The 19,419-nt window shown below is 46.4% G+C and overlaps 1 protein-coding gene across 2 annotated transcripts in view; it reads right to left on the bottom strand.

Annotated features, from left to right (window-relative positions):
* Positions 1-1,675: 1,675 nt before the first annotated feature.
* Positions 1,676-19,419, bottom strand: part of chm (CHM Rab escort protein) — a 36,111-nt gene continuing 18,367 nt past the window's right edge. For both annotated transcript variants that reach the window (XM_055942820.1, XM_055942821.1), the window contains exons 9-15: positions 18,985-19,062; positions 13,621-13,725; positions 12,928-12,991; positions 11,576-11,672; positions 9,464-9,577; positions 3,084-3,241; positions 1,676-2,866 (exon numbers count right to left, since the gene is read on the bottom strand). In XM_055942820.1, coding sequence (XP_055798795.1) covers positions 2,594-2,866; positions 3,084-3,241; positions 9,464-9,577; positions 11,576-11,672; positions 12,928-12,991; positions 13,621-13,725; positions 18,985-19,062 — 889 coding nt within the window. In that variant the 3' untranslated portion in view covers positions 1,676-2,593. The remainder of the gene's footprint in view (positions 2,867-3,083; positions 3,242-9,463; positions 9,578-11,575; positions 11,673-12,927; positions 12,992-13,620; positions 13,726-18,984; positions 19,063-19,419) is intronic.

Below are 19,419 nucleotides of genomic sequence, written 5' to 3'. Positions count from 1 at the left end.
GGATCTCTCTGGAAAAAGAAAGATACAGTACCGTAGAACGCCACTAGATGTCAGTGAGTGCGTGCAACATGACCGCCATGTTCACTCAGGACAGTGAACTAGCTGGACAGGTCTTTACAAAAAAACTAAATCTGACTGAAGGTCTATCATCTAGTCTACATAATATTTTACTGGAGAGTAACAATCTAAAGAACCAGTTGAGTTTTCCATAGGCAGAATGGCTAATGATTGTTTAATAGTACTAATGAGATCATTCACTCGATCGGACCATGTAGGTAGGGACAATGCAAATAAACAAGTTAAGAATATGAAAAATGCGGTCTTGCAAGCCATTGAGGCGTGACTAATTACTGTACAGGGTTTGTATAGTAATTTCACTGATTTGCGTGTTTAGCAATGATCATGTTTGGAACAAGTTCAGAATGTTTGAATTCCTAAGGAACTCTTCTGCAGCATTCCACAGAAAAGGATGCCTGATGTAAATTATCTTTGAAGAAATCTACAGAAAGCATTTCCTGTAACAAAAAAATCTACTGTGCATAAGAGCACATTCTCTGCCGTCTCTATGAGTCTGCCCCCCACAGAGTGAGTGAAATCTGCCCCGCTAGGTGTCTAGCCTGTGGCTCTCTTTACCCTTTTGCATTTTAATGTCACGACTCTCCATGCAGAAAATTGATTCCCAATGATACCATTGAGAGGCTGGGTCACTAAGTGGAGAAAAACAAGAACAATGAGTCTACAAACACTAAATGGTGACACTAAATTAGGAAAATATCCTGGAAATAATACAAGCCATATTAAATGGGAAGTATGTTTGAATGAGGACATGTCAGTTTGATTTGATGTCCTGCTCTAAAAAGGTCTTTGACTGCCGTAACAGATGAGGGTGACATTGCAGTGTTTGTTGATGTTACTGAGGAGACGGTGAGCCCTGTTCCTCTCCATAGCCTTCAGGCTCAGATATCCAGCACAAAAGCCATACATCGTCTCCAGGAATAGTCAGATATGTGACACTAAACTAAGCAAACAGAACATATACCGTAAGAAAAATACTACTACTATATTCCTACTCTACATGTAGCTTGGTAATCCTCCCCTCAATGAGGTTGTTTTTTAGTTTCATCCTCTCCTCCAATAAGAGCATATTTGCCAGCTCTTAATGACCCAGCCATGTGTTTTACAGTAATTCATCTCCCTTGAATCTGTAAATACTCTCAACAGAGCGGAGATCAAATTACGGCAAAACAAAGCCCCGTGAGCAGAGAGACTGTGCATTCACAGGCGTAATGAGCCATCTGTTCTGTCACGCCACCGCAAAACAAATGTCATCCAACCCTTCGCTCTCTACCTCCCCGTTTCGCTCCTCTCTCACCTCCCTTTCTTTCCAGGTAAACTGTGGAGCTTTGTTTGTTCTGGAAGCAGGAACACCTTGCTAATGTGAGAGTGTGTCGTGCGCCGTCGACAGCTGCAGCCACATCACACATTGTTACAGTTGTATCAGATTTTCCCGAACGGAAATTGGCTCACACCTGTCAAAGCCACAGAGCCGGGGCGTGTCATTGGAGCGCGCCGTCTGCCGTGGTTGCCTCTGTTCTGTTACCTCTCCTCTTCCAATTCAGATGGAAACGGATGTCCAACTTCACTCTGAATGACATTGTAAAACGAGATACAGGAGCCGTTTTCAGTAGCACTTTAATGTTGTCAACCTTTTAAAAATGATAGTGACAATACATAGGAGAGAACAGAGTTTAAATACTTGAGCACATTAAAAAGAGACATGGGGTTCGAGTACATTTGGATGGCACAGCAGAGTGTGTGAAAACATGCAAGTTCAGTTGAGAGGCTATCCCTTGCCCAGTGTTTTGGGAGGGGTTCTTATCGAGGATGAGGTGTCTCATATTTCCTGTAAGCAAGTACTGTAGTCCTTAAAACACCCAGAAACCCATTCCAGACATATACAAGAGGCGGGAAACAAAACTGCATCAGGCCCTGTGGCTGAGCAAAACTCTAACATGAGTACAAAAAGGAAAAAAAGGCAACCATTTCTTATGGCTCGACACCGGAGACCCTGATAAAGAACACGCATCACAATGGAACGGCTTTTAGAATGAACAGGCTGCTGCAAATTATTTCAGTAGCAGCAGACGGGGGAAAAAAATAGGACAAATATAAATAATGAAGAAAATGGGGGTAACCCATTAAAACCAATCACATCCCCAAAGCAGACCTGAAACAGCACCCCCCCCCCCCCCACTCAGAAGAACCTTTACATCAAACTCAGGTGAGAGGTCAAATACAGTGAGTAGAGTGTTATATAGTGACCAGTAAAGAAATGACTCCATGAATATACTGTGCATATCAATGTAAATACTGTATATATATATATATGTATATAATGTCTCTGCAGGTGACCACATCAAAGATGGTGAAGATGATCCCTCTAAGGCTTTCTGGGGATGAGAACACTTTCTGGTTACCAAGACCACAGAGTCCAGCCATGAGGCCTTCAGAGGAGTGCTGACTGACTGCTGTACATGCCAGGACTCTGAGGCAGAAGGCAGCAGTCTGTTTGTACACAGAGGGGTGCGTGGGGTTATTCCTCACTGGTGAGGCTCGGCTCATCCCCAGCCCCGGTTTCCTGTGTTACTGCGTCTCCCGCCCCCTCCGTTTCTTCCACGGCTTCCTTTCCCTCCTGTCTCTCAGCGCCCTCTCCTCCTTGGGCACCAGCACCCTCTGCTGGTGCAGCCTCCTCAAAGCCCGGACCCTCCCCCTGGGGCCCGTCCCCATCGTAGATGATGTCCTCGGGGTTGGGGGCCGGGGGGCAGAACTCCTCATCAGGGAGAAGCTGGCGGAACACTGCCTCGGCCTGGAGAGAGGACAACACACACACACAAAGACGGGTGAGGATAACTCCATTTACACCATCAGCCCCATTGGACAGTACACTTCCAGGCTAGTGACGCAAGTCATCGTTAGCCAATTATTTGCTCGATTTTTAACAATGATATAAACGTTAAAGAACGCAATTCTTACAAGTTTAGCGTGACAGTAAAAAAAAATATCTCCGGGACATTGTCACTTACCAGTTTGATGGAGTGGTCACTGCCCAGGGCGGTATCAGGGCTGGCACACACATGTACGTTACTGGGCAGGTCATAGCTGCTCCTGTCCACAGCAGAGGTGTCCCTCATGTTGAAGTACAGGGCCCACAGCACCGTCGGTCCCCTGCTCTCCTCCTCTCCTGGATGGGGAAGGACCGGGGTCATGAATGTAACGTAGTGTTCTGATTTCTATGGAGAGCCGTGCACGGACAGAAGTCGCACTGAAGATCAACGGAGGAATCATTTGATATAGTTGAAAGGTTTTCGGGAACATATGATATATGCTACTGCTATACGGATGCAGCTCATGTCTGCCGTTGAGACAAACTCCCGGAGTACTAGATAACAGGGTATTAGTAACAGTAAGCTACCAAACTATTTAATCATTAATGCAATTCATATTTTCGGGGTAGAAATGCTCAGCCATAAATGGTGCCAATTTAGTCTTGTAGGAATATTTCCTTCAGTGTTTGAGAAGAGACAGGAACTTAACAGGCTCCTTTCAACACAGCTTATCTGTGGGGAAGCATGATTTCTGTTAATGGGGTGACATTTGGTTTGCCGACAAGGCACACGGGAAAGTGTTTCTTGACACTCTTTGATCGGTCCGTGAGTGAGACTTGAAGCGGTCAAACAAAAACGAGAGAGGATGATTTGGAGCTGCGAGAAGGCTCCTGGTTTTTCAAAGCGTAAAACCGTCATTCTGTATCATTACCCTTTAAAATGTAAGGGACCAAAAAAAAAAAGGTACCCAAAGAAAGAGAGAGAAAAAGGTGTCAGTCTGAAATGTCAGTGTGGTCATTACCAAAATGTCACACAATTATAATATGTGTTACTTTTCCTGCCTTGGGTAGCAGAGTGATTTAGTTAATTTGGAGAGCAGCAGAGGTGTGGCACCATCAACGTGACGACACTTCAAAAGGCCACCCAACCTCAAAATACACCCCTGTCCATCCACACATCTTCTCCATACACCTACACACACACACCTGACCAAATACACCCCTGTCCATCCACACATCTTCTCCATACACCTACACACACCTGACCAAATACACCCCTGTCCATCCACACATCTTCTCCATACACCTACACACACCTGACCAAATACACCCCTGTCCATCCACACATCTTCTCCATACACCTACACACACACACCTGACCAAATACACCCCTGTCCATCCACACATCTTCTCCATACACCTACACACACCTGACCAAATACACCCCTGTCCATCCACACATCTTCTCCATACACCTACACACACACACCTGACCAAATACACCCCTGTCCATCCACACATCTTCTCCATACACCTACACACACCTGACCAAATACACCCCTGTCCATCCACACATCTTCTCCATACACCTACACACACACACCTGACCAAATACACCCCTGTCCATCCACACATCTTCTCCATACACCTACACACACACCTGACCAAATACACCCCTGTCCATCCATACACCTACACACACACCTGACCAAATACACCCCTGTCCATCCACACATCTTCTCCATACACCTACACACACACACACACACACACACACACACACCTGACCACATACACACCAACACAAACAACGACGACGCCTACACACACCTGAGCAAATACACACCAACAACGACACCTATACACACACCAACACAAACAACGACACCTACACACACCTGACCAAATACACACCGACAACACCTGACCAAATACACACCGACAACACCTGACCAAATACACACCGACAACACCTACACACACCTGACCAAATACACACCTACACACACCTGACCAAATACACACCGACAACACCTGACCAAATACACACCTACACACACCTGACCAAATACACACCGACAACACCTGACCAAATACACACCGACAACACCTGACCAAATACACACCGACAACACCTGACCAAATACACACCGACAACACCTACACACACCTGACCAAATACACACCGACAATACCTACACACCTGACCAAATACACACCGACAACACCTGACCAAATACACACCTACAAACCTGACCAAATACACACCAACACACACCTGACCAAATACACACCTGACCAAATACACAAACAACGACACCTACACACACACCTGACCAAATACACACCTGACCAAATACACAAACAACGACACCTACACACACACCTGACCAAATACACACCAACACAACAACACCTACACAAATGACCAAATACACACCAACAACGACACCTACACACACACACACACCTGACCAAATACACACAAACAACGACACCTACACACACACCTGACCAAATACACACTAACACAACGACATCTACACCTGACCAAATACACACCAACACAACGACACCTACACACACACCTGACCAAATACACACCAACACAACGACACCTACACACACACCTGACCAAATACACACTAACACAACGACACCTACACACACACCTGACCAAATACACACTAACACAACGACATCTACACCTGACCAAATACACACCAACACAACGACACCTACACACACACCTGACCAAATACACACTAACACAACGACACCTACACACACACCTGACCAAATACACACTAACACAACGACATCTACACACACACCTGACCAAATACACACTAACACAACGACACCTACACACACACCTGACCAAATACACACTAACACAACGACACCTACACACACACCTGACCAAATACACACCAACACAACGACACCTACACCTACACCTGACCAAATACACACCAACACAACGACACCTACACACACACCTGACCAAATACACACAAACACAACAACACCTACACACACACACACACCTGACCAAATACACACAAACAACGACACCTACACACACACCTGACCAAATACACACAAACACAACGACACCTACACACACACACCTGACCAAATACACACTAACATCTACACACACCTGACCAAATACACACCAACAACGCCTTATTAGACATAATTTCATTTTTCCACACAGCCCCGTCACAGATGTGAGAAATGTCAGATTAGCATAGGGCTGTGCTCCTGACGGGGCCCTCTACACGCCTGGAGCTTAACACCCCCAAATATCAGCCACCTCTAACACCCACTGGCTCTCTGCCTGGGCGGCCTGCCACCACACATCAACACACAGTCTCTTCTGGAATGCAATCGTTCTGAAAAACTCCGTATTTCACAACGCTGCACTGGTTCAAACTGTCATTTTCCAATGAAGTGGCTAGAGCAGGATCATCTAGAGTAGGAGCCAGCGGGATCATCCAGAGTAGGAGCCAGCGGGATCATCTAGAGTAGGAGCCAGCGGGATCATCTAGAGTAGGAGCCAGCAGGATCATCTAGAGTAGGAGCCAGCAGGATCATCTAGAGTAGGAGCCAGCAGGATCATCTAGAGTAGGAGCCAGCGGGATCATCTAGAGTAGGAGCCAGCGGGATCATCTAGAGTAGGAGCCAGCGGGATCATCCAGAATAGGAGCCAGCGGGATCATCCAGAGTAGGAGCCAGCGGGATCATCCAGAGTAGGAGCCAGCGGGATCATCCAGAGTAGGAGCCAGCGGGATCATCCAGAGTAGGAGCCAGCGGGATCATCCAGAGTAGGAGCCAGCGGGATCATCTAGAGTAGGAGCCAGCGGGATCATCTAGAGTAGGAGCCAGCGGGATCATCTAGAGTAGGAGCCAGCGGGATCATCTAGAGTAGGAGCCAGCGGGATCATCTAGAGTAGGAGCCAGCGGGATCATCTAGAGTAGGAGCCAGCGGGATCATCTAGAGTAGGAGCCAGCGGGATCATCTAGAGTAGGAGCCAGCGGGATCATCTAGAGTAGGAGCCAGCGGGATCATCTAGAGTAGGAGCCAGCAGGATCATCTAGAGTAGGAGCCAGCAGGATCATCTAGAGTAGGAGCCAGCAGGATCATCTAGAGTAGGAGCCAGTAAGATCATCTAGAGTAGGCGCCAGCAGGATCATCTAGAGTAGGAGCCAGCAGGATCATCTAGAGTAGGAGCCAGTAGGATCATCTAGAGTAGGAGCCAGTAGGATCATCTAGAGTAGGAGCCAGTAGGATCATCTAGAGTAGGAGCCAGTAGGATCATCTAGAGTAGGAGCCAGCGGGATCATCTAGAGTAGGAGCCAGCGGGATCATCTAGAGTAGGAGCCAGCGGGATCATCTAGAGTAGGAGCCAGCGGGATCATCTAGAGTAGGAGCCAGTGGGATCATCTAGAGTAGGAGCCAGTGGGATCATCTAGAGTAGGAGCCAGTGGGATCATCTAGAGTAGGAGCCAGTGGGATCATCTAGAGTAGGAGCCAGTGGGATCATCTAGAGTAGGAGCCAGTAGGATCATCTAGGGTAGGAGCCAGCGGGATCATCTAGAGTAGGAGCCAGCAGGATCATCTAGAGTAGGAGCCAGTAGGATCATCTAGGGTAGGAGCCAGTGGGATCATCTAGAGTAGGAGCCAGTAGGATCATCTAGAGTAGGAGCCAGTGGGATCATCTAGAGTAGGAGCCAGTAGGATCATCTAGAGTAGGAGCCAGTAGGATCATCTAGAGTAGGAGCCAGTAGGACCATCTAGAGTAGGAGCCAGCCCAATCCAACCTGTCCTCATCCTGCTCATAGATGTGCACCTGCCAGATGTGCACCTGACCACGACTGCTCCAACCCTACCCCTAACCTTCTGCAACCTCCACCCCCCCAGAGCCTCTGCTGTGCACCCCTCCGCTCCATGTCCCTCTCCAATCCCCACCTGCACCACCACACCTACTACCCAGTGGATGAATGAGGAGCCGCCAGCCAGCCAGGTGACTTTGTCTCTTTGACCTGTTCTGGCCCACTGCTCCCCTTATCTAGTGATTCATCCTCAATAACTCTCACAGTATTTGTTCTGACATTTTAATTAAAATACTACTACCTCATTCCTGTGATAAAAAGGGTGGCGTCACAGAGCACAGCCCCACACTGCACGGCGCTGGCCTACCACCTGAGAGACTCGTGTACACACACAGGTAGGGAGAAAGCAAAATGAAGGAACAGAGACCGAGATGGGGTGAAAGGGAGAGAGATTTTTGGGGAAAAGGGGGAGCAGAAAAAAAGAGAGATGATGAGTCAGAAAAGAGATGTGGTGGGGAAAAGGGAATGAGGATGTCAGAGAAAGAGAGGAGAAAAGGAGAGGGATCTCAATCACGCCTGTCACTTTCATGATGACCTTGTCTCACAGCCGTAGAGAAACAGCAATAAAACAACAAATGGCTTCAAGAGGCGATTGTGGATCTCTGTGTTGGTTTCGGTCAGAATGGAGCTGCTATTTTAACTGACCCCAACGAGGTTTGAGAAAAGCCATAACCCACCACGGACAAAGCAGATCCCTGCCTCAGTGAAAACACAACTGACTACTCCAATATATTAGATTGATCTGCATTAAGTAGCAATAAAGGGTTTCAACTCCAAAATGGCAAAAGTTATTGGTTCTAGAGGCAAATTTGTTCCCCATGAGGAGAGACTCATAAATTATGAGTCCAGGCCAAATGGGATGCTGGAGCTAATTAAACATTACGTTTCCACTCCATGCTAAGTAAATACTGTGCCCAATTCTGTTCTGTAGGTAGAAAGCCAGCATGAGGGTTTGCGCTCAGGCTAGAATGAATGGTGGCCGGTGTGTGAGAGAAAGAAATGATCTGTCGAGGTCCAAAAGGTAGGCTACTCACCATCAAACCATACAAAAAGGAAGCACCCAAGGAGGCCAAGATGATCAACTGATATACTTCATTTAATCCATGCTTAAAAAGATCCATACTCATGTTCTGTGTGTTAAATGAATTTTTGGGGGGGACAAAAAACAACACAGCTTCATGACAAGTGAGAACCCTAAGGATATAAACTAGGTCTCGGGAAACATCTCCAGAGAAACATGTTGAAACAGTACATCTATAATTCGGCGTAATAAAGGAGGTTCCGTCCGAGGTCATGTGCTAATTCGCCATCAAGGAACCGAGCCGAGCCTGACAGAAGGTAATGGGAATCAATGGGACAACGGCCTAACGCCAGTTTGGCACGCAGCCATCAATATCAATCATCTGTATTACTGATAACGTCTCTGAGCAAAAGCCCGACAAATGTCAGCGCATTCTCACCCAACTACAAACCAGCCTGATCTTTCTTCTTTAGGAATGGATATCACGAGGTACTTAGAACATCGGAGCACATTATTTTGAATCAAGGAGTGACAGTGATGTGTGAAGGTGATGGTATGTAAATCAAGCCAGGAGAGAGGTTAGATGGATATTTGACGGTATAAAAAAAAAAAAAGGGAGGGGGAGGGAGGGTCAGGTGAGCGCTTTCCTACTGTACCTTCTGCGGGTTCCTCTCCAGGACTAGCTGGTGTGTAGAAGAGCCTGGACACCACAGGAGCCAGGTCTTCTTGGGCAGAGCCAGAGGCAGAGGAACATGTCAGGTGCACCAGATCTGTGTTGGGAAGGTAGAAGAAGAACACACATACACACCCGGTGTTATTAGCCAAGCGGAATATCATTGTTGCTTCATTAGCTGATGTTGTCCTCCAAGTCCACATCAGCCCGTCTATCCTGTAGCATGTGAGAGGGACCTTCCCTAAAGAGATGGAACATTGTCTAATTACTCTCCACAGTCAGTTCCCTAACAACCTGTTCCTTAACACACTGCACAGCTAGGCCATATCAGTATCTCCGGCATGGCTGGGACTGTTCCGTGAAAAGTGCCCAGAGAGGATGGGGTTGGAGGGAGCTGGGCTTTGGATGCATGGTGTTGGACCTCAGAGGGGGAAGAGGTGGTTTCATCTTCAAAGCGTTCAGCCCCGCTCCTGCAGGGCGGTATTGTGAACACCATGTTAACGGTGGCAGCGCTGGGATCCAGAGAGTAGGATCCTGGGCAATCCCAAGAGCTCAAGACAACTGTAGGGCTCCTTCTCCTCTCCTTTTTGTTCTTTCTCGCAGGTTGACAGGTTTTTTTGGGGGGGGTTCAAAAGGAGCAACTACAGCAATGGGAACCAGATAGCTCCTGACTGTGCCGTGCTGGCTGGGGGGGGGGGGGGGGGGGGGGGTGTAAAGGGTGGATGGAGGATACAGGTCTCCCCAGTGGGATGAGAGGTGCGTCATTGGCCAGAGGGTCCATGGAGATGCCGCTCAGAGGACGTATGTGACACTCTACTCACACTGGGACTCTGGAGGCCCTCCACTCTGTCAGCTCAGGGCCCAAACAAAAAAGACCAGGAGAGTTGGGAGGATAGACGTTACTCTGTTGTACAGCAGGGCTGTCCGCTGAGACACTTGATGCTCATTCTGTGGGAAACTAAGCTAGCAGATGGAGAATCGGGTGCATATCTGCTATCTTCAGGCCTTTAAGTTTTAAAGTAGCCAGGGAGAGAAGACTTTACTGTTAAGACAGCTCATTTCATGGCCAAATTTCAATTTGAAAATGGCAAAACACCATTGTTCCCATTGGGTTGCTAGTTCAAATCCCAGGAAGCCATGTTGCCCTTGAGGAAGACACTCGGATCAGATTGGCCTGGTATATATTCATCAGTATAAATAGATATTCTGTAGACTGTAAACTCTGCAAGTATCATTCAATGTAGATGAATGGTTCACCTTTTGTGTGAGTGTGTGTGTGTATCGCAGGCCTGTCAAGCTCATCATCATCTTATGATTGCAACTGATCCACTCAGGTAGAACTACATTACTTAAGGGATGCTACAGCTATCCATCTCCATCCTCTCTCTCACACACACACACACACACCAACACACACACACACACAGTAGGAGCAATGGCTCCACTTCACAATTCCATCATTCCAGACTCTATTCCTAGAGTGAGGGAGTGGACTTCCGCTGATTACTCCTCTCTCGCCCACCCCAGCTCCCCTATGGAGATGGAGATGGTCACTGGGCAGCTGTCACCATTGCTCATCTATCTAAGTGTGATGACTGACTGGGAAATAATACCAGGATTGCTAAAAACAATAACACTCATAAATAACACTACGGTTAACGATGGAAATCATCATCATCGTCGTCGCTGCTACTGGAGCCACAATTCAAAGGGAAAACCGGGTCATATTTCCAGCTGTCTGAGCGACTGATTCAGTGACCCGGTAAAGCAGCAGCAGTTTGACCCAAAGCTCTATACACACACAGGAGATGGAATGTTCAGAGACACTATCATTCACTCACCCCACTTCTCTCAGTCTCGGTTTTCGGTCTCATTTCCTCCATTAATTCTAGCCTGCCTTACAACCCTGATGTCAGCTCGTCCGCCAGAACAACTGCCTCCTCTAAGCACCGTGGAATTACCTTTCTAAAACAACGGTCCTCTATGTAGATGTCGCTGCCTAATTATGACCCCCCCCCCCCCTCCCCCCTTTACCCCCTGTCCTGGGCAGTGGGTGGGTGAGAGGGGTGAGTGGCCGGGGTGCAGCTGGACTCACAGGTGTCTAGCATGCAGGTCATGGTGGAAGAGCAGAGCTCTATGATACGGACCAGGGGACCACCAGGCTCCACGGGAGGCACAGTGACCAGGGAGATCTACAGTGCATATAGAGACAAGACAGGTACGTTAGACAGACAGGTACGTTAGACAGACCGACAGAGAGTTGAACCACACAAAGTGCAGTGCTTCCGTAAGGCACTCTCACACACACACACAGCCCTAATGAAGTGTGCAAGACAATCCTAAAGCCTATTACCAAACTGCAGTTCTAAGTAATGGGATCCCTGTAATCCTTTTATATGAATCCCCTGGATGTTATTATAATGTCCTTTCTGGCTGGAGCAGAAGTGAAATCACTCCTTTTTAATCAAGTGGACAAATTTAAGGAAGGAAAGTCAGTTTCTCCCATGAGGGGGAAAGCAGGGGACAGAGACAGCCGGGGCCAATCTCCCCCTTGTATCTGCCTCGGTCCACACTGTCATTCCACAGGACCATCCAACAGCTAATTACAAAAGAGACCATATTTAATTACGTTTTGTCACACAGTCATGTAATATTCCATTTCCACACTGTGTCAAGACACAGAAATTAATTTCATATTCTCCCTCCTACCTAATGAGCAGAAATTACACACGGTTTCCCCTCTGTCCTTTGTGAGTGATATTCAAAGCCGGATTTCAGCCGGGGAGAAGAGAGAAAGAAAAAAAAACTTGTGCCATGAAAGAAGGGATGAAAATTCAATGGATATATTCTCTTTATGCAGACACATTAGGGAATTGACTTGATCAGATTTCATTCAACGTGTTCTATGCCATTATTCCATGTTTTTCATATCCATATCGAAGACTGGCACTCAAATTAGCGTACCTAATGCTAGCATGTCAATTCCCATTCTACAGCCGGTAGGATTATTTGATCAAATTCCAAACCAGTCACAACAAACAGCATTAGGGGGCTTTCATTGAACTGGTTACTTTTTCCGCAATTTATTTGGAGATCTTAAAATGGTACAGCCGCACGTCAGAACTATTGTAATGATCTCCCAAATTAGCCTGGATGTTTTGCTGTTTCTTCGCTGAGAACTTGGACGCGGACCAAGAATCTATACAAATGTGATAGAGCATAAAATATAATGTAATGCAACACAACACGAGTAGCAAAAGTGCAGGCTCTGCAGGAATACCGCTAAGCCACACTGGATATCTGAATAGCATTTAAATGTATTTTGTGCTTGTAAAGGGGGGGGGGGGTTTGGGGGGGGGCGTGTGTTCCCTTTGAATATGTCAAAGCATCTCTTTGTGTGGGACACAGGATAGGGGATGAGCCATATGGAGAACAACAGTATAGTACCTGCTGTTCAGAATCGGATGGCAGAATTGACCGGTCTGTGATGAGAACCGCTCTGGATATCTGCCTGTGAAAAGAGAGAGGATGGATGAAAGAGAGGAAGGGGGGGGGGGGGACAACAGTAGAGAAAGAGAAAAAAAAAGCAGCACCAATATTATTAGATTATTACAGCACTGTTTTCCTTTCTTGTTTTATTTGTTTGTTGTTGCGGTAGATTTTGGCTGTGAGACAGTCCAGTCTGGGCCATGCTACAACAGAACAGTGGCTGGGTTGGTTCTGGCCGGGCCGGCCCAGTCATTCTGCGCTGCCGTCTTTAAGAGCATTAGTCATGCTCTAATTGGGGTCAGTGGTGTAAATGTCAAGGTCTCCATTGACGGAGGCAGGCAGCGGTGTGGCGAGCAGAGCAGAGCAGAGCCCAGTCACCTGCAGCCAGGTCTGTGGAGTGTGTCTGGGATAATCAGCCATTTCACCATGACACCACTGAAACTGTCCTACCGCACAAAGACCTGAGGAAAGATCCCCCGTTATCGGCACAGAGACCCCTCCTCCCAAGTTGACTTCACAAGAAATGTCACCTCTATGTAGGCTATGCACTGTTCTCACTAAATGAATGTGCTGCCTGAAACTGAAGGTGAGACCAGTATCATTGGCTAGGTAGAGAAGGTACTGAGGAGGAGTATTGGGAGCCACTCTCACCTGGAATCCGTGTTCTTCCTCTGCTCTGCCCCGATGTAGCCATCCTCCACCACAAAGTGACTACAGCTGATTCTCTGACCATGAGTGTCAATCACAGCTTTGCACCTTGAAGAAAAAAAAAGATTAGAGTCCAGTGTTTCCAGATTTTAATGAAATATGACCAAAAATGAATTACAATGAGTGAAATAGTTTTACTTATATATTCTTTTTAATTAATAACTTTTATGTTGTATTAAGTATGTCACCCGCACCTGCTAATTCCCCATCTGCAACTGCCCACCTATAAACTCTTTCCATGACATAGACTGACAAGGTGAATATAGTTGAAAGCTGTGATCCCTTATTGATGTCACATGTTAAATCCACTTCAAATCAGTGTAGATGAAGGGGAGGAGACAAGTTAAAGAAGGATTTTTAAGCCTTGAGACAATTGAGACATGGATTGTGTATGTGTGCCATTCAGAGGGTGAATGGGCAAGACAAAAAATTGAAGTGCCTTTGAACGGGGTATGGTAACAAGTGCCAGGCACACCGGTTTGAGTGTGTCAAGAACTGCAACGCTGCCGAGTTTTTCATGCTCAACAGTTTCCCGTGTGTATCAAGACTGGTCCACCACCCAAAGGAAATCCAGCCATCTAGACACATCTGCGGGAAGCATTGGAGTCAACATGGGCCAGCATCCCTGCGGAACGCTTTCGACACCTTGTAGAGTCCATGCCCCGACAAATTGAGGCTGTTCTGAGGGCGCAACTCAATATTAGGAAGGTGTTCCTAATGTTTTGTACACTCAGTTGTATGCGAGTGAAAATCGGAGGCCTGCACCCGATTCTAACCCGCAAATAGAGAAAATATACAGTTCCCAATTTGTCCTATTTGCCTTAGTGGGACGACGTGAACTTTTTCTGCCTAAGTCCCAAAAGCATTTGGTGATTGGCGTGTATTTGGCACTAATACAGTTAGGCCCTAAAGGTTAGGCTTACACACGAATGCCAGATAAAAAATAATGAAAGAAAAACCTCAATGTAGCCTATAGATATGAATTGCACTAAAACTATAAATTTCTGGATTTTTTTTTATGCATCGTTTTCTCTTTATTCAACCCGCCCACCATCTACCAGCCGCCCTTCATCCACACAATATTTCATGACCCTAAACCCGCCCCACGGATTTAACAGCGGGGCCTGTGGCTTATGAGTCAACCCGTGAACAGAATGGTGTGGGCGTATACTGGTCCTCAGGAGTATGCCATAAATGTGTTGCTTTAAGTCTGCAGATGCGGTTTTGATTTGCAACCGTTGAGTGGCTACGGATACGACTTGTCCCTGACCCTTTTTCCCCCTGGATTAAAAAGGTCCCAAAGCTTCTGCGCATGTTCCGATCAAGTTCTGTGCGTGTGCTTCTTTACCTATACATTACGGACACATTTCTTTGGTCTCCTTCCCTTCACATTTCTCACAGTCAATCATGACGGATCATTCTTCCAGGTTTTACCGGTGAAACGTCCACGCAGCATCTACATACCACCCATTTGATCTCAATCGGTTTCATGGGGATATGCATTTAGATCTGGAGCTGTACAGTGTTGTTTTGAATGATTTACAGGGAGCACACGTTTTAGCATATTGTGTTAAAGGGGCATTTCTCTATATTTCTACTTCATATTCATCACCTCCAGCATCAACATATGTGACAATGACACGTTTCTATGTTTTGTGGGAAAAAAAGATAGAAACACTAATGCTTCATGATTTGAACTAATTATGAGTAGGCATTGTCTGCTAATTGGTTGATGATTTCATTGGAAACACCTGTTTTCCTATATATTTTTTTTTTACTACAAACAATAGAAAAGCCATTTTCACATTTTGAAAAATTGTGAAATTTCCCTTGAACAAACTGTGTATTTTGCCTAGTGGTGCGCGCTGTTGAGTTTTGGCCACATGAAAGAAAAATGTATTACAGTAACATTATATTCTGTCATTGTGTGATCTTGCAGACATTGATTCAGCTTTGATCTAACTTATTATTATTTGATCTAACTTATTATTATTTGAGAACCATTCCCCAGATGGTTGTTCTCAACGAATATTTTTATTTATTTAAATTTTACCTTTATTTAACTACGCAAGTCAGTTTAAGAACAGATTCTTATTTACAGGGTACAGTGGGTAACTGCCTTGTTCAGGGGCAGAATGACAGATTTTTACCTTGTCAGCTTGGGGATTTGATCTAGCAACCTTTAGTTTACTGGCCCAACGCTTTAACCACTAGGCTACCTGCCGCCCCAGTAGAGCAGAGACAGTGCGTAAAGTAGAGAATAAACAAATAAACACATGCGCAGAACATGATCAGAAGTGTCGGGACGTTTAGTCTGGGAAAGAAATTGCCAACACAAAAATAAACACTCCATTGTTATACCAAACACCTTTACCGACCTGAGCTGTATGCTTTATGAGATGGTATTAATTAATGACCTTTGTCAAGAAAGGGAAAACAGTTGGCATCTGTGCCTCAGAACATTACAGCCTATAGTCCAGCACAAAAGAGAAGGATTGTTTTGGCAGCTTCTCAATGCACCACCGTCGAAACAAATACAAATGGCCTGGGCTGATTCATTAATCTTTGTAAGAAAAGCCAGAGTTGAATACGTTCTCTTTTTTTTGTACAAACAATGCAAGCCCAAAACAGAACCCAAACCATTGGCCAGATTGGTGCAATCTGTGAGTTAGCCAGTGTGAGCGAGGTGAGGCTAGGAGAGGCAGGATGAGGGGAGGCGAGTCTCTCTGAGCCCCCAGTCCTGGGCAGCAGCAGTGTGACCTTCCTGCGTTGCTCCTCTCCGACAGAGGGGGCACGGTGGGGAATCTGTCTGCTTGTTATGTCAAGAGTTATAAATGTGCTTTATAGGGCTCATTATCCAAACTAATGGGCTTGGGGTGACATCCTTGAAATGGACTTTCACAACACAATAAAGGAGAAGGCAAGCGGCACTCCAAAACGCTCGCTCCCACCCCCCTCCAAACCGCACCCCTCCGAATAATCCTCACCTAGGAGAGATTGACTGCAGGATGGACTGTTTATGTAAATGAAGATTTATTTACTAGGAGGAGGCCTGGCAGTGGGAGCTGGCAGTTCAAATCAATCCCAAACCAATGGAGTGGGATATGGGATATAGGAGACGGGATACAGGCCACAACCTTCACATCCCTGAGAGAACACACAGTTTTTTGAAGCAGAAAAAACGGCACAACCTGGAAAGTACCTTCACGAGTGCAATATATCTAAATAAACAGAACTAATATTTTCATCTTAAAACAGGAGGATAAAGTAAATGTGCTTCAACATTAAATGTATATCCCGTCATCCGCACACCTGCAGGCATAACCTGAGCCGAGACATAAAAAAGGTAAGGTCCAGCTTGGAACTAACCACTAATAGTATGATTACCGCCCCCCTACCCACAAGGCCACGGCAGGCTTTATTGATCAGAACTGTAGTTCATAAACAGTGTTCATAAAGCACGCAGGTCATACACATAGCAATCATGGTCACAGCCTTATACACAGCCATGCACAGTTATGCGTTGATAAACATCTCAACTGGAAGGAACTCTTTACCTCGGCCAAGTGAAACAAACTAACCCCCCCCCCCACATGACTTACTGTCGCAGGCAAGTTCTCCTCTGTTGGAAGTGACGAGGATCAAAGCGCATTAAGACTAAGGGATGGATAGTGACAGGAGTGAAGCGGCTGGTCAGTGGAGTCAGGAGAGACAGACAGACAGGCGGACAGACAGGCGGTGCAGGTGTCTGCTGTAGTAGTGTGGAGGAGCAGGTCCAGGACAGGACAGACGAGTGGCAGCTGGGATGTTAGGTCACATCATCCACTGCTGGTGCTGCATTATTAATCTCCCTCTACCCTTTTCAGCTTTATGTATGTAATAAGAGGAGACATAAGGAGGTAATTTATGACGCCGGGGAAATTAAAATCATTGTTCAGCCTGGCAGACACCTTGCCAGTCCCCCCCCCCCCACCCCCCCACCTTCACAAAACTTTTTTCCCCACTGATGATGTATTAGGCTTGCCTTGGAACAAGGAGCAGAGTGGACACCTATGCGGCGCACGTGGAGAACGGCGCGGCCCTCTCGGCCACGCCTCACCGCTCCTTTATGGACTTCTCTCGAGCGCTGACTGACATGGCATTGGATCAGCTCCAACCTGAAACGCCGTACACACAGAAAACTAGGAGAGGCCGCGGCTGGTTCTGACTCGGGTCTGTGCTTTTAGCGCTTGCCATTGACTTTGCACGTGTCAATGTGTTAAAAATGGCACTTCTGACTAGAGGGGACCAGTCAGTGTGTGGCGCACATTAGGCTTCGCAGAGCCCTGGGTAGTAAGTAGATAAAAACCATGAACCACGAGCACTCTAGGAAATCCCAACCGGCTGCATGTGGATACGTCAAATGAAAAAAGAGAGCCGTAACCAAAGACTTGAGTACCATTAGCATTTTGCACAAAGAGGGACACATTATCAAAGGAACTGCACTTTCCAGTCTGAGGTCCCAGAAGGCAGTATTTCCCCAATGGCCAACATCAGAGACCGGCTATAGAGACAGGGGCTGGGAGTTTCAGTCTTTGGGCCGAGTATTAGAGAGAGCACATACAGTATTACTCCTCACGACGCTGCTCCACCACAAGATTCCTGGCCCCCAGGGTCACCCACCACCAAGATGAAAGAATCTCAATATCGAGCCTTCCAAAAAAAATCTAATCTAACCTAGTTTATGACAACAATCTACCTTTGAAACTCATTAAAAGGGCTTTCTAGTAGGGCCTGACGCACATTATCAGCGCAGATTAATCAAGGGAGACTGGAGATGAACTCTCATTTTTTAAGAGGCAGTAACAGAGGGCTTTTTTGTCTTCAGATGAAAATCAATTAGTGGAGGTAAGGCCACGAGGAAAAACCAGCATCACTCATCGCCAGCCCAAGTGGCAGGGCCTGTGATTTGTCTTCCGAGCTTGGCTGCTTCAGGTGGGGGGGGGGGGGGGGGGGGGGGGTTTGGTTCTCCCGTCTCCCAGAGAATTAATTTCGTATCTATATTCCGGACCCCCTCTTCTTTCCTTGTTTTGGAGGACCACATACACAAATTACTTCTAATCGAGGTTGCTCCCTGATTGGAGGGCTGGAACAAAGGGGCTTGACGAGAACAGGGCAGCTTTTTTGTTATCTCAGCCCTGAACACAAATCCATCTCTCTTTTACTGCTTTGTTCTGACTTTTTTTGTTCTCACACTTCTTTATTGTGGAGGGGGGAGGGGAGAGGACTGGTGTGTGTGTTGTGGTGAATTGGCGATGGAATACTCACTTGCCGGACTCCTTGTCCAGAACCAGACACTGAACTGAGTGGCGAAGACAATAGATCCCTCCAAAGACAGCACACATCCTGAGAAAAATACACAAAAGAGTTAAGTCTTTAAGACAGTGGCCAGTCAGTGAATAAACATATAGGATAAAATATACTAAATATAAAAATACTCCAAAATGTGTATTTGACAAATAAATGTAACTTTTTTCAAATCACCTCAAACGACTTAATGTGGTGACAATTACATATAAAAACTGTGGATGATCCTTGTTTTGGCAAAACTTTACAAAAATCAAGTATACTTGGGTTGAATTACTTTTAAGTAAAACAGTGACGAACACAGTGCAGACTGTGTGCTTTGGCCAGGTTAATGTGTGCTCCACCCACAGAGACGCAGCTGCATACAGACAGCACAGGTCTATGAGCCTGGCACTG

This window comes from Salvelinus fontinalis, chromosome 13 (assembly GCF_029448725.1).
Source record: "Salvelinus fontinalis isolate EN_2023a chromosome 13, ASM2944872v1, whole genome shotgun sequence".
Taxonomy (NCBI): Eukaryota; Metazoa; Chordata; class Actinopteri; order Salmoniformes; family Salmonidae; genus Salvelinus; species Salvelinus fontinalis.
The sequence above is the reverse complement of the archived record's forward strand: the minus strand, read 5'-3'. Positions and strand labels throughout refer to the sequence as shown.